The sequence below is a fragment of the Momordica charantia genome, assembly GCF_013281855.1.
Source record: "Momordica charantia cultivar OHB3-1 chromosome 4 unlocalized genomic scaffold, Mcharantia_2.0 BLBB01000004.1, whole genome shotgun sequence".
Taxonomy (NCBI): Eukaryota; Viridiplantae; Streptophyta; class Magnoliopsida; order Cucurbitales; family Cucurbitaceae; genus Momordica; species Momordica charantia.
The window spans coordinates 15,208,972-15,223,896 of record NW_028275162.1 but is presented as its reverse complement, the minus strand read 5'-3'; the positions used below and the strand labels follow the sequence as shown (position 1 = coordinate 15,223,896).

Sequence of the window (14,925 nt, the reverse complement as noted above, 5' to 3'; positions counted from 1 at the left end):
ATATAACCAAGTTACATGGGAAAAATCATCGACAAAGGTAACAAAGTACCGAAACTCACTTTTGGACTCAATAGGACAAAGACCCCAAACATCATTAACTAATTCAAAAAAGGTAGTAGCTCGTTTATTGACTCTAGGATACAAACTAAGTCGATGACACTTAGCAAATTGACATGACTCACAATCTAAAGAATGCAAACTATGAAATTGAGGATGAAAACTCTTTAACACGGAGAGAGATGGGTGACCCAAACGATAATGTTCTTCGAAAGGAGAGGGTACTCGAGTGCAAATGGTAGTTGTGTATCAAACGTGTAGAGGCCATTGGATTCACGCCCTTTACCAATAGTCTTCTTCGTCGTAAGATCCTGAAATAGGCAATAACCAGGGAAGAATAAGACACAACAATTGACATCACGAGTGAATTTACTAACAGAGATCAAATTAAAGGAAAATTGTGGTAAATTTAAGACAAATGTTAGTGAAAGGGATGTGGACAGATGAACTGTGTCAGAGCCAAGAACAGGAGAAGTGGTGCCATTTGCTATGGTAACATCAGGCAAAGATGCAGATGGGGAGAAATTAGCAAATAAGTTAGGGTTACTTGACATATGATTTGTCGCACCAGAGTCAATGACCCATTTTGATGCGGAGGAAATAAGACATTTACTAGTGTTATCTGACTCAACGATGGTGGTAATCGGATTAGAGGACGATGCCGTCAATGACTCTTGATACTGTTGGAACTTAGCAAATTCTTTCGCAGGAATTGTAACTAACTTGCTAGCATTATCAGGAGTAGATGCAACATGGGCAGACTGTGTTTTCAAACCTTTATTCAATAGCTTTCTATGTTTTCGTTTTGTATGACCAGGCTTATGGCAATAATTGCAAAAAATAATATCTCCTGAATTTGATTTTGGAGCACTAGAATTCCAACGTTGAGCGTTCGAAGTCGTGGAATTCCCTTGGTAGGTATTATCTCTGTTTGCATTTGTACTATGTCCAACCAAAGCACTATTAGACTTAGATGACAAGACGAGTTGTGACTTCTCAACTCGAAGTACTCGAGTGTATGCCTCCTCTAAAGCTGGAATTTTCGAACCAGAGAGTAATTGGTCTTTGGCCACATCAAATCTAAATGGAAGACCAAGAAGAAAACTGATAACTGCTAGTTATTCGCGTTGGGCAAGCCGAACTTTTGCATCATTACTATCTGGGAGTAATGCATTAAACTCTGCATAAATTCGTTTGTGTTCCATAAAGTAATTTGTAAGAGATTGGTCACCAAACTCAGGTTGGTAGAAGTGTTTGCAGATTTCAAATATTCGACTAACATTTCCTTTGCCAGAATAAAGGAACTCTAAATATTTAAGCAACTCTTTAACATACTCACATTCATTGACCAAGCCAATAATGTCACTCTCGATCGAATTCTTGATCTACAGAACCAGTCGAGCATCATCCCGCAACCAAGCTTTCTTGCTCTCATCCTTAGGCGGATCCTCAGTTGTGTGATCGTCCATATCAATACTTCACAAAAAAGACGAACATTGATTTTCCATGAAGAATAGTTTGATCCATTCAACTTGTGTTCTGTGATTTTTGATATCATTGGGATCACCTCAGAAGTTACGATTGATTTCTTCTCAGCCATAACAAACAAACAAATTTATTTGAACAAAACGACAGAATCAGACCAAACCACCCGAACCAAACAAAACAGATGAATTAAACTGCTGGAACCAAACCGGATCAGGTGTTTTCTGAAACCAAAAACCCCAAGTGCTACCCCACGACAACCAGAGGGGCGAAGGCGACGGGGTGGCGACTGGCGGTGACGAAAGCACACGACGACGGCGACAGCAATTGGCAAAGAGACGAAACCCACGAACAGCAATCGAAAAACAGCAGCGCTGGCGAATCAGCAAACGGCAGTGGCAGTGGGCGGTGGTGGTTGGAGGTGGTGGCGGTGGTCGGCGGCGGCGGCGGTAGCAGTGAGTTGAGTTGTATAGCAATGAACAAAACCCTAATGGGCACAAAACCCTAATGGTCATCAAAACCCTAATGGGCACAAAAATTTTAGAAGAAACCTAGAGCTCTGATACCATGTAGAGACTAAGGTTGGAGAGAATCCAATGTGATGTATTCTCATTATTAAAGTCTATATATATAGACAAATATACAAGGTTGACCTAATTTTATAAGGAGAAGGTAAAAGACAAATTAATATTATACAAGAATATAAAATATACTAATATCTATACTCTAACAGTTATAAATACGGGTAGTAGGGGAGAAGAAAAGTATCTTGGAGAATAGTTGTGTAAGGAACTTGAGAGAGTTCTTGGGAGAGATAGCCCTCTCGAAAGGCTATCGATATTGTAATTTCTCTTTGGGTATTGCAATATAGTTATCTGGTTAGGTTCTTGTATTTGGGATCCTAACGAATTGGTATCAGAGCAAGTTCATCCTAGTCATGGATCGTGATCGTGTATTGGAGTTCATGCGGAAGGATGGTGATCGTGTGTTGGAGTTCATATTGAACATTCATAGATGTTTGGCTGAAGAAAGTGATCTTATGAAACAAACGCAGCAGAAAATAGAAGCTGTACTACAAAAAATAGAACAAGAGGTGCGAAATATGTGAAAAACAATCAAGCTGGAATATTGAAAGCAGGGGCAACGAGTTGCTGGAAGGCGACGATCGTACCCAAGAATGTGGAACGGAGTTCGATTGAAAATTAACCAACGAGAAGGAAGGTCTTCGTGCAGGGATTCCTCGAGAACAGAGGATAACAACTACCCTCAATAGAGTATGAAGAAACTAAGGAGGAGAGAAAGAATGCAACTACAACAAATTTGCAGAAGGAAGTATGAAGAAGAAATTGAATATCTAAGAAGGACGAGCACGAGTCCGAGGATGGCTGAATCTTTTTTGCACGGGAGTTTTTCGATGAAGAAGAGACGAAAAAAGAAGAGAAAAAGAATATCGGGAAGGAAGGCTCGTATGCGATTTGAAAGAGATCGACGACAAAATTTGAAGATTGGGCAGGGAAACAGGGGAGATACAACTTGCAACGGAGGTTGGATGTTAGAAGGGAGGTCGACCATGGGTGGTTCTGTGGCAAGAAACGAAAAACCGAAGTGGAAGGGGATTGAATACCCGTGAAGCTCGGGAAAAGTGGAAAATAATGGCGAAAATGAAAGAGAAAAGAAAGACGGGATGGATGGAAGACTTCGCCGGCGATTGTTGGAGTGGTTGGAGGGAGTGGTCGGAGTTGCAGGAACAACAATGGCGACACCTACGTCTCAAAACGGCGAAGGAGAAGGGGGAAGCTGCTAGGGTTTCTTACCCTAATATCTTTGGAGTCAAAGGGGCTAAGGGAAATGGGCTGAAAGTAAATGAGGGGAATGGGCTGAAATTAGATAAATTGGCTGAGGTCATAACTTCTCAAGGATAAAAAAGGAGATAAAAATAAAAGATGGGCTTTTGGGCCAAGGTTTCCTTGATTTTAAACCTAAAATCTGAAGTAACCCTAGCTGCCCCTCCACTTTTTCTCCTTGGTAGTAGGCCCTCCAACCTAGGCTGCCTGATGTGCCCGTTGGCCGCCGCTCGCCGCACGCCGCCGACAATGGACTACCATCGTCCGCCGCCTGTGCATCTGCCACTGCCTGCCGCCAACCACCACCATCTGCCGTCGGCCAACACCATCTTTCGCACAACCCGCCATCTGCCGCACACACCGCCCGCCGCCGTCCGTTAGTAGTCAAAATCTAGGGTTTTCTTAGTTGTTATTTAGCTAGGTTTCTAGTTTTGATGGTGTTAAAAGTCAGTTTGTTTTCATATGCACACCTTCAGGACAAGGTGTCTTTGAAGGGCGGGGTAATGTGAGAGTCCTATTAGGGATAGTTAAGGAATGATATTAGTATTTGGGTTAGGGGCGTTATGGTAATTGGATAGGGGTAAGTTGGTTATAAATAAGGGTAGTAGGGGAGAAGGAAAGTATCTTGGAGAATAGTTTTGTGTAAGGAACTTGAGAGAGTTCTTGGGAGAGAGATAGCCCTCTGAAAAGACTATCGATATTGTAATTTCTTTGAGTATTGCAATATAGTTAATTATCTAACAAATTTCAACTGTTGTTAAGATCTCAAGATGTTCCTTAATTAGAGGTTGCTGCTGATTGTCGCTTGAGTGCAAACTAATGGTGTTACCAATTCGAACCTCACAGCTGCTGTGCATGAGTGTATTACATAAAGAATTTGAGTTTAGGTCCTTTTTATTGTGACTGTGTCATGTGCTGCAGTGCTAGAAAAGAACATCTTCATGCAACATGCTTGTCTTGTGCCTAGTTGTAACTAATGGCCTGAGGCCATCAGAAGGAGAAAGTATCATATTGCCAGTTTCTGTTGGGATAGTTATTTGATGAGAGACCCAGGGGACCAGGGTAGATCCGGCTAGAGAGAGACAGAGCCCACTTAGTGGCTTCCATCATTTTGTACTGGTTACTAGTAATAATTTGTTATAGTTTCTCTCTAATTTGCTTCAGAATCTCTCTATTTTCTTTTATTTTTTTTTTCCTCTGTACTTTTCGTTCCCATTCTTATATAGTTTATTTTCTATTGCTCCCCTCCAAACAAAAAAAAGTACCTGCTCAGTGTAGTGAAGGCACAATCACAAAATGAGAAAACATCACAATGCATGCAAGATGCGGATGGTGGATGGTGTGTAATGCATCACCTGCTTGGTTGTTGTCAACTTGCTCAGGCACATTATAAGTTGCACGGAGTGCTGAAAGAGAGGAAGGTTCACGAAGCTATATGCAGTTTCTTCAGGTATTGTGTCCAAGAATTCAATGATGGTTTTATTTTACTTCCATGCACAATTAAATGCTCATGGTTGTTATCCTCCTCACGAGGAATTGCATCACCTGATTTTTCATTTTATAGTTGAATACTTTTTTGTTTAATCAGTGACATGTTCATGTAGAATCTCCTGTGTCATATAGTAATATTATCCCGAATATTCAGCTTCAAAATGTTAAAAAGAAGAAAAAAAATATGTTCTCTTTTTTAATTACTTTTTTTTCTTTTTTTTTTTTGTAAAATAATGAAATATATTCATTTGTTGCAAGGTGATTTCACTTTCTTTATGGTTCTATGCAGAGCTTCATCTGGAAACAGATCTTCCCAGGCTTTGCAGAGTTTGCCACACGAAGTGGGATTTTCCTCTTTTGAGACTAGTAAGTTCATTGAATAAAAGTGAAATGCCTTTAAAAGCTTGTTATGGAACAGCTGATTTCGCGTTTTGGTCTTGTGTATTAATCACATGTCCCACCTCACTTTTTCTCAGCTGGTTGTTTATCAAGTATCACATGGAGGTTCCATTACTACCAGTGGGCAATGCAATTGTTTGAGCAGTATAATATCAGCAAAGGAGCTTTTGAGTTCGTTCTTGCTGCACTTGAGCTAGTAGAAGAAGCTGTAACTCCGAAAGACAATAACTGTGGTAGACTTCCTTTCAATGAATCTGCCATTTCTATCCAAGGACGGCTTTGGGCAAATGTCTTCAAGTTTGCTCTGGATCTACATCAATTCTATGATGCATATTGTGCAATAATTTCAAATCCAGAAGAGGAGAGCAAATATCTCTGCTTAAGGCGTTTCATAATAGTTATTTATGAGTGTCATGACATTAAGGTTCGTTGCCTATTTCCTTTTCAGCATCACTTTTACTATGGCTTGAATTAATAGTCAAAATAAAGATATCATGTTCCAGTTGTTATCTTGCTTGGCCGGGTAACTTCATCTGCCATTGCAATGAAAGCCACTTCCAAAATTGAAATAGAAAACCTATAATATAATTCCTTATATTTATTTTACTAATTAAGGTTTCTTGGGTTTATAACACAAACGAATTATTGGTGACTTTGTCTGCCACTTGTCGCAATGTTTAAATAATTATCCTTTCATAAATAATGACTTTGTACACCTGTAGTTGCATATAGTCTTTCTTTGGTTGCGACCACCCAAAATTGAGTTTCAAGAAAATAAAATTCCATTTGATAACCAGAATCGTGATTCGTTGTAACATCTCAATTCTCAAATCTGTTTTTGAAGTATAACAATTCTGAAAGTACAAATAGTTCTTTGAAAAAATAAAGATTTAAATTTGATAATTACTCGTTGTATTCACCATTAAGGGTTGTACGAGTTCTTGTGAAATGAAATTATGACTTGCTCTACAGTTGGCTAAAATCAAAACCTCATTCTTCTTCAGCTCCCTTTCATTTTCATTGTGCTCCGTGCAGGTAATCCCACTATTGAGTTCAGGGATGATTCAATTCAGCCATGTTTCTCATATTTTCATTTAGCCTTTACTGCACCTTCAATTATGCCTCTCCTCAATCATTGGCCTCTTCTTCATGTACTAGCATGATTTTTAGCGCTTTCTTCTTAAACTTTGTCCTTGTAGAAGTTCATGTCCCAATTTAACTGAATGTTCTTTTCCTTATTGCAATTTTTCATATGATAAACATTTGAATAGGGGGTCTAAGTTAGGGTATGTTTGCTCTCTCATTGAATTGATTTCAGTCCGAAAGGAATATTGTGACTTCCATGAGTTGTGTGGAAGATTTGCTGGTTACTTTAAGATTTTTTAGATTGTTGAGTTCGTGCTGTTAGCGTGGCCTAGTTTCAGTCTTCTTTATGTTTGGTTGAGCCCAATGGGTTTTAAAACTCGATTTCAACCCTTATCAATGTGCTCAGTTGTTAAAAATGAGTTTTAAATTTTTTTTTCATTTGTGAGTGTTCGAGAAAGCTTACACGCACCTCAACTTATCTCAAAAGGCATGTGCAAAACCCTACAGCATACGGTGGCCAAAAAGATGTTAGGACTCTATCTAGTTAAGTGGCTACCATGGATTTGAACCCTTTCCACCAAAGTCCCAAGTCCCATTTTCCCTTGCTCCAATGCCACAAGGCCAATCCTCAGGAGTTCTTGTGAATAGAATATAAGCCCAAAGATGAATAGGGTCCCAAATAACGAGAGATATGTAAAAAAAAAGTATGCCCGCTCTTAAAATCAGAGTACTCTACCGTTAAGTTAGCAACCCCTTCTCTTCGAGAAAAAAGAGAGGGAGAAATATCTTCTTCAGTTGAGAAATTTTAGCTTTTGAATCTCGATTAATTGAATCCCCTGATCTTGGTGAATTCTGTGATCAAATGGCATTATACAGAATTTGTCAATATGAGTAGCTCAAAGAATTAGAGCACATGGCTACGAACAACGATGTTGTGTTATGTCATCTACTAAAATAAGGATAATGTGTTAGAAATGGATGGGATAGCTCATTTGGTAGAGCAGCTGAATCCTTGATGCCTCCTAAAAAGAGAGATGTCTTGAGAAATCGAGGAATTTCTACTAGCTCTTCCAATATCAATACGTTGATTGTTTCGACATCATTGGATCAATAAGTCCCACTTTTGTCCCTGATCGATAGGTGGGTCTTGCAACCCCTTTAGAGGGAATTATCTTTGCGAAAGGATTAATATTTGGTCTTTCCCTTTCAAACTAATATCCAAAGATTCCTTGTTACAGGAGGTTGACAATAATCAATAAGTTCTTTCAACATTGAGTATTTGTCCCTCTGTTCAAGGTGTTGCAGAAATGTATATGTATGAATTTCGTAGTATTAGGCATGTCCTACTGCATCAGAATTTGTAACTTGTTATTCTCTTGCCTAGCTGGCATAGGTGTAAAACAAAATATATACTGATTTAGTCGCCCGGGATGCCTGTTCCCATAAGAAATTTCGAAGCCGCATCTGGTTAGCTAGTTGAGGCAATAGCTTGCTATCCTAGCTTTACCGTATCATTTGTTTCATTTCCTTTACCCTCCCATCCATTGATAGATAGTGAGGCAATCTCATGTAGAACTATGGGTGCAACACGACGTTTGTATTGCTCCCCCACAATCCAAAACTCGATGTTGTAGGTTCAAGTCCTTGAGCGATTTCATTGGATTTGGCCAATTGTCTCCCAGAAATGATTCGTTTATATATTTAACAGAAAGCTTGGAATTGATTCTTCCCAAGTCGATGTGTGAGCTTTGGAATCGTCTTCCATGCACCCACCCCCGGTGCTTTCTTGAATTGAATGCCTATACAAAGGTTCAAGTTTCGATTCTTTAGCAAGTTCAAGAATGTTGCGTGAAGGGGGAAGGGCGACTTTCTTGAGAGAACCCTAAAGAGAGCTGCCGACTCCAACTATCGTCAAAAATAGAAACTTAGAGCAGTGCGATATTTTTGTTCCAATTTTTACTTCTCCTACTCTCGGCTCGTTTGAGCCAAATAAATTCCAAACCAGTAGGACTCTTTAATGGTTCTAACTGACGCTGCTATATTGAAATAGTTTTTTTAGTTATATTTTCTGCTGCTCCACCATAAATTGAAAATCCATAACCCCAATTGCTATGGGAGTACCCCACTTATCTGACTATTGCTGAGCAATTTTTTTAAACTTTGAATACTAGATACGATCTCAAAATAACAGGGGGTCATGGTCGGCCAGTGGGACGGTTTGTTTGAGGTGAATATAAGATCAATTTGAATATAGATGTACCAAGAGTCGAAAAATCTTGATCGAAACAAAAGAAAAAAGATGCAATGATGAATACACAAGAAAATTAGATGAAGAATTACGATTTATGGTAATTTGACTTTCAAATTAATGTCAGTTCAAGTCATTTCATTGATGTAGCATCACTTGAGAAAATTGGTACTTCCACTGTCTTAAAAAATCCCCCGTATATTTTTTTCTGTTAATTTGATATCAATTTTCATTATGAAGATGAAAAAGCGATGGACCCACAAAAAGAACAGCCCTTCCAAAAGGTGAAACTGACAACATGTACAAAAAAGAACCTCAAATTTTGGTTACAGAAAACAGAGCATAATTAGAAAATAAATTTTGGTCGAAGGTTGAAGTGGTTCAACTTTTTAAATTTTTATTGACAAGCTAGGAAATGAAAACGTAGTAATGTATTCTTTGTTAGAAACGGTTACATCAGGAAACCTATGTTTTCTGCAGTCTTGGTGTTTCCTTTAATTGTTTTTGTGACATGCTCTCCACCGTTTGTACTCTCCTTTTGTATTTCCTGAAGTAAGAAGAGATCTGCCTTCACTATTCTCAGTTTAAGATGTCTCTTAATGGTCCATTGTACAGATTCTTTGTTGTGGTGAATTACCATTCATTGGATTAGCAGAAAAGGTGGAGCAGGAGCTTGTGTGGAAGGTACTAGCTGTCAAGCTTGAATATGAAGTTTATAATATGTTCATCCCGATGTTATTTTATCTTACTAGCTTGTTTGCAAAAAGATAAAAAAGAGAGAGGGAAAAAGAAAACAGATGCTCTCAGACAACTCATGTCCAGGGTTTCTTCATCAAAATGCAGGCAGAACGTTCTGATCTCTTGTCGAAGCCAAGCTTGTATAAGTTGCTATATGCCTTTGAAATACACCGACATAATTGGCAAAAAGCAGCAAGTTATATTTACCTTTATTCAGTTCGTTTAAGAATGGAACTTGCTCTGGGAGATAACCAGTTCAGTTCATCCTTGCTGCTAGAACGATTGAATGGGCTTTCTGCTGCTATTAATGCATTGCATCTTGTTCATCCTGATTTTGCATGGATTGAATCCCCAGTTGAAAGAGATGATATTCAGAGCAAGCACTACCCGAGTAAAAAAGCTAAAAGAACTGTTGACGAACAGTGTAAGTAACGTTTTATTCAAGGAATTCTTTATTCCCCTTGTACTTTTCTTAATTCCAGACAAAATTTTCTAATTTATCACTACTTTTCTCTGGATCTGAATGGTATTTATTTTTCACTGTTTTGAATTGAAAATATTCCTTTGCTTGAGAAAAATGGCTTCTTTTTTTAGGCACAGTTGCAAATGATGATATCAGGCCTCAAAAACAGAATTCTTTTATCGATATGAAGCAACTAGAAAATGAATTTGTCCTAACTTCGTCAGAGTATCTCCTTTCAGTAGCAAATATCAAATGGCCATTCACCGGTAAGGATATGGGTTGTTCTGTATTATGATTTCTGTGAAGCAGGATGAGAAAATATAATAAAATCCTAGTACAAAAACTTAAGCCTTTAATCTATCTAAGATATTAAAGCACCTATTTGTAGATTGCATCAACTTAAATGTTATGCAGACTCTCGTTTGTCAGGGATTCATGAGGCCCCTTCAGAGTTGGTTGATCTTTTGGTCCAGAACAATTTTTATGATATGGCATTTACTATTGTACTGAGATTCTGGAGAGATTCAGAATTAAAGAGGTATCGATTTTGATTTATGCTGTCATTGCATTAAAACAACAAAAATCCATTCATTCTGCTCAGAATTGCAAATCTTGAACTTTGTTGACTCAGGGAGTTGGAAAGAGTCTTCTCTGCCATGTCATTGAAATGTTGCCCTAGTAGATTAAGTTCATCTGGGCTTCGGTAAGATAAACCTTTTTTGTGAGAAATCATTTCAGTTGCTTCTCCTATTGGTTGGTGAGCTTCACAAGTAAGAAACTCAATTGCTAACTTGTACTCAAATTTCTGTTGCCTGTATACAACTTCAGGAATGATCCAAGAACAAATAGTCTTCTATTGATATCTCCAAATGGTGGAGATGATGTTCATGGTTCACTTGATGTGATTCCTGTCCGTCAGCATCTAAACGGATATGGCCATTGGGAAACTCTGGAACTTTATCTTGTACGTACCTTCATATTATTTCATATACGTTGCATTAAGATTTTCCCTAGTAAAATTATATGGTAGACATTATAGGTTGTGATGTAGTGAGTTAGTTTATATTTTTGGTTTAATTTTTTTAGTTTTTAAATACTTAGTTGTTTTTTTTTTCCTAAATAAATAGAGGTTTTGGGCTTTGTATTGACACATCATTAGAATCAAATTTCCATTGTGAATAAATATTTTCTTGGTGGATTATTTGAGAACTTTAGGCTACATCAGGTTTGTCATTTTACAGAATGTTTGTTACTATTATATGGGAATATTCTGAAAGTTCTATAATGTCGCTACGATAGCACTGTAAATGCATTATTTTTTAATGTGCATGAACTTTTTTGATATGTACTCTTGCATATTTTTTGTTGCATTAGCTCATATAAAGAATCATTTTAAGTCCATTTAAAAGTTCAGACAACTTATTCGTGCATTATTTTCTCTTTACTCTTTGTAAAGATTAAATGCATATAGTTTATTCAGTTGCTTGTTAAAGAAACTAGATAGCAAATGCTGTTATCATTTGTATTTTTATTTCACTTGTCTGTTGTTTCTATTCCTTGTCACGTTTATCTACTCTGTATTTTAATAATTATAATTTTCACTATCTTAATCATTTATATTGAAAATTTGCAGGAAAAATATAAAAGTTTCAATCCTAGATTGCCGTTTATTGTGGCTGAAACACTTCTTCGGACGGATTCTAAGATGGAATTGCCTCTTTGGCTGGTTCTTATGTTTAAGGTTCTTCTTTTTGCCACTGATTTATATTTTAGTCATTTTTACGGGATGAAAAATCTTAGCATTGTCTTTAGTCGTTGGTGCAATTCTTGTTTAACTTGAGGAATTACGGAGAGAACTTGGTATTTAAATCACTATGAGATAATTGAGACTCATTGGAGAAAGGTTTAACATACAAACGGCAAGGCATACGATTGCAGCTAGCAGTTGGAGAGAATTAAGCAGCTAAATGGAAATTTGGGCAACCGTTCAACATTTATGAAATCTTATTGTTCCAGCATATACATTATTTTCTCATGAAACCTTCTATAAATTTTTGGCTTAAGAAACTAGAACACGTTACTATATCCCCCAGCTCTTGCCATTAGCCGCAGCCACCAGCCTTAACTAGTTTGCTTGCCTCAGGCATTTGACTTGTGTTGCACGGAAACTTCAACCTAAACATTGTATTTCCTGGATGTTTGACACAGGTCGCCTTAGTTTTTTCTTGCTGCTGTTAATTCAATTTCACAATTCTTTTAGCAAATATAAGTGTTTAAGCAGATGTAGATAACAAAATGTTCAAAATTATCTTAACTCGTGAAATGCTAAAATGGTCCAGAGTTGATTTACCGTAAAGAGATTGCAAACGATAGAATTTCAATGTAATAAAATGTACGCATCTCTATCGCATAAATATAGGTGGGTTGAGCAGAAGTTTGAATTTTAATTTTTATTTCCCATATTATTTACTCGTACACGTCCTGTTGTGGTTTTTATTTGTACATTGATATAATAGAATGGAGCCAACAATATTATGACAGGATCGTCGAAGGGCAAAGTCTTGGGGGATGACCGGTGAAGAATCAAATCCTGCATCATTGTTTCGATTATACGTTGATTATGGTCGATATACTGAGGCTACACATCTGTTGCTGGAATGCATGGAATCATTTGCATCACTGGTAAATTGTGTTGGCTTTCATATTTCAAATTCTATCGATCAGTATATCGACAAAATGAAGCTCTCTTTTATTTATTTGGGTATCTGAAAGTCCTGCATCTTCCAAAGCAATCCCCTTCACTTATTATCTTAACTCCAATTTGAGGAATATTCTTTAATAAAACTCATCAAAGAACAATTATCTAACTATTGACCATGTATGAAGAATTTACTATATTAATTATGCCTAGTGATAAATTCAATTCGTGAACTTACCAATGATATAACATCGACTAAATGTATAAGAAATCGTGATGGTGTGTACGTTGAACCTCTCTTTCTAATTGTAACATTTTCAAATGAATTTCTAACACTCTGAGCCACGTACTGAAACATGTTCCAACTCTCTGCAGCCACCAGCAGACATAATTAACAGAAAAAGACCATTCTCTGTTTGTTTCCCCTATACGGCTATTCAATACTTATGGTGCAGAATAGATGAATTGGTCCGCTCAGGACACATGGTGGATATTTGTGAGAAGCTGAGGAACCTATTGCGTGGTGCTTTGTTGAATCATCTGAAGTTGGTATGTTATATTTTAATGATCAGCTCCAGTTGCTATGTACCAGCGTCCCTGTCAAATATGCCTCACATTTTACATATTTTCAGCTTAAAGTTGAGTCAGATGATGTCCTTTCGGCCATCGTTTAAGATATTTCGGACAACTTCCAGCAGTTTCTATGATGCCACGCTGTGGAATGGGTCAGTTCTGATCACCCGAAGGAGCTGGTTTGTAAGCTTAGAACCTGTTGTATGGTCCCTTTGCTGAACTATTTGAAGCTCTTGTATATTACGTGTCAATTTTTGTCTCCCTCGAAAGTATCCCACTGTATAGATAAATTTATTTATTCATTCTCCTTTTCAGCCAAATATCTAGGCCGATGACATACTCTCTGCTGTTGTTTAAGAAAGCTCATAAGATTGGTGAACAGGTTGGATGTTGTCCAAAAAAGCAAGCTCCCAGAGATGCCATGGTTATCCTCAGATTGGGGCGGCTTGCCATTGGGTAATGGTCACTTCACTCGTATATCCCATGATTTCTTCATTTGTTTACGACATTTTAATGATGTAATCATAGACAAGGAAGTTTATGATGCTTCCACCAGTAAGTAATGACATTTAGATGTTGATAGTCTCAAGTGCTTTTTGCAAGAAATGTAGAATATTAAAATATTTTGGGTGTTCTGGTACCTTAAATGCCAATAGTTATTTTCAAAAAATAAAATAGTTGTGAATAGTTTTGGATGAAATGTGAGATTGAGAGAGGGTTTTGAAAATATCATCCTTTGAGAATTCCCTTCTTCACATTTCTTAATTTATTTTTTATTATTTTTTTATTGTTTGATAATTGGGAGTTTGAATTTTGCTCTCCTGTACCTGGGGCACTCAAACTCGTCCCAAAATTCAGAAATGGAAGACATCAAAGATTTTTTGTATTAAACTATTCGAAGGTTTGAACTCGAGACTTCGAAGTCGGTATGATTAAGAAACTTCAAGCTCTTGCCATTGGCGTGGCCCGTTGGTGGCTTATTCACATTTCTTTGTTTCTATTTTTTTTTTTTTTTGTTCTGACATATTTCACAACTACTTGAATATAGTAATTGTTACAATGCACTTGCAATCCTTTTATTATAAAGTCGAACTTTCAAAACTTTTCATAAGTGAATAGATTGAAGCTTCACGTTAGGTAAACTCCTTTACACTCACTTTTCCTCCCTTTCCCATCGCTATCTCCCTCTCAATTCTCCTCTCTTCAATCATTTCCTCTACTTCTGCTTCTCCATGATCTCTTCTTTCTCACCATCTCTCTATCACTGTTCAGTGATTCAATATCCCTCTCTCCCCATTTCATTTATTTTATGTTCCTGAAGTTTATCTGATGCATCTCCATTTTTTTCTCAGGCTATAAACTCTTATCATTTTATTTATAAACTGAGTCATTGTCAACCTTCTTACCTTCTGTTTTTACTACAATCCTTACTTGATAGCATATGCAGCCTCCTAATGCTAATAGTGGCCTCTATTGCCTTAAATATTCTACTAGTATTATGGATTTCAGCTAAACTTGTAATTGTTAGCTTTTGAGATGGACCATTATCGTATGTTCTAAACTTTTCTGTTGCTCTTTCTGTATTGAATAGATTTTATGCTTTAGTTTGAGTTTAGGTTGTGCTTACCAGAAATCATAATATAAATTAATAGGAATGAGAATGTTATCCTTTTTATGTTATTTACTAAAAATTTTCTAGAATTGGAACTAGAATTCCGTGATGTTTATTAACACCGGAATTGGAATTGATGGATATATTACAATTATTAGTACATCTATTTTTTTCTTTCTAGCTAATTGCAATTACATTATTGTGCTATTTTTTTTTTTCAATTAAGATAGT

At 37.1% G+C, this 14,925-nt stretch overlaps 1 protein-coding gene across 6 annotated transcripts in view; it reads left to right on the top strand.

Moving 5' to 3' along the window:
* The window catches only part of SAR1 (SUPPRESSOR OF AUXIN RESISTANCE1), a 45,975-nt gene extending 32,128 nt beyond the window's left edge, over nucleotides 1-13,847 (top strand). For 2 of the 6 annotated variants that reach the window (XM_022300297.2, XM_088123313.1), the window contains 14 exons: nucleotides 4,649-4,836; nucleotides 5,167-5,243; nucleotides 5,354-5,700; nucleotides 9,226-9,294; nucleotides 9,454-9,772; nucleotides 9,943-10,077; nucleotides 10,226-10,349; nucleotides 10,443-10,514; nucleotides 10,640-10,775; nucleotides 11,445-11,552; nucleotides 12,353-12,493; nucleotides 12,885-13,058; nucleotides 13,142-13,283; nucleotides 13,398-13,847. In XM_022300297.2, coding sequence (XP_022155989.1) covers nucleotides 4,649-4,836; nucleotides 5,167-5,243; nucleotides 5,354-5,700; nucleotides 9,226-9,294; nucleotides 9,454-9,772; nucleotides 9,943-10,077; nucleotides 10,226-10,349; nucleotides 10,443-10,514; nucleotides 10,640-10,775; nucleotides 11,445-11,552; nucleotides 12,353-12,493; nucleotides 12,885-13,058; nucleotides 13,142-13,183 — 1,932 coding nt within the window. In that variant the 3' untranslated portion in view covers nucleotides 13,184-13,283; nucleotides 13,398-13,847. Of the gene's footprint in view, nucleotides 1-4,648; nucleotides 4,837-5,166; nucleotides 5,244-5,353; nucleotides 5,701-9,225; nucleotides 9,295-9,453; nucleotides 9,773-9,942; nucleotides 10,078-10,199; nucleotides 10,350-10,442; nucleotides 10,515-10,639; nucleotides 10,777-11,444; nucleotides 11,553-12,352; nucleotides 12,494-12,884; nucleotides 13,059-13,141; nucleotides 13,284-13,397 lie in introns of those variants that run through there. The other 4 variants (XM_022300300.2, XM_022300298.2, XM_022300299.2 and 1 more) reach the window with 4 other exon arrangements.
* The last annotated feature ends 1,078 nt before the right edge of the window (nucleotides 13,848-14,925 follow it).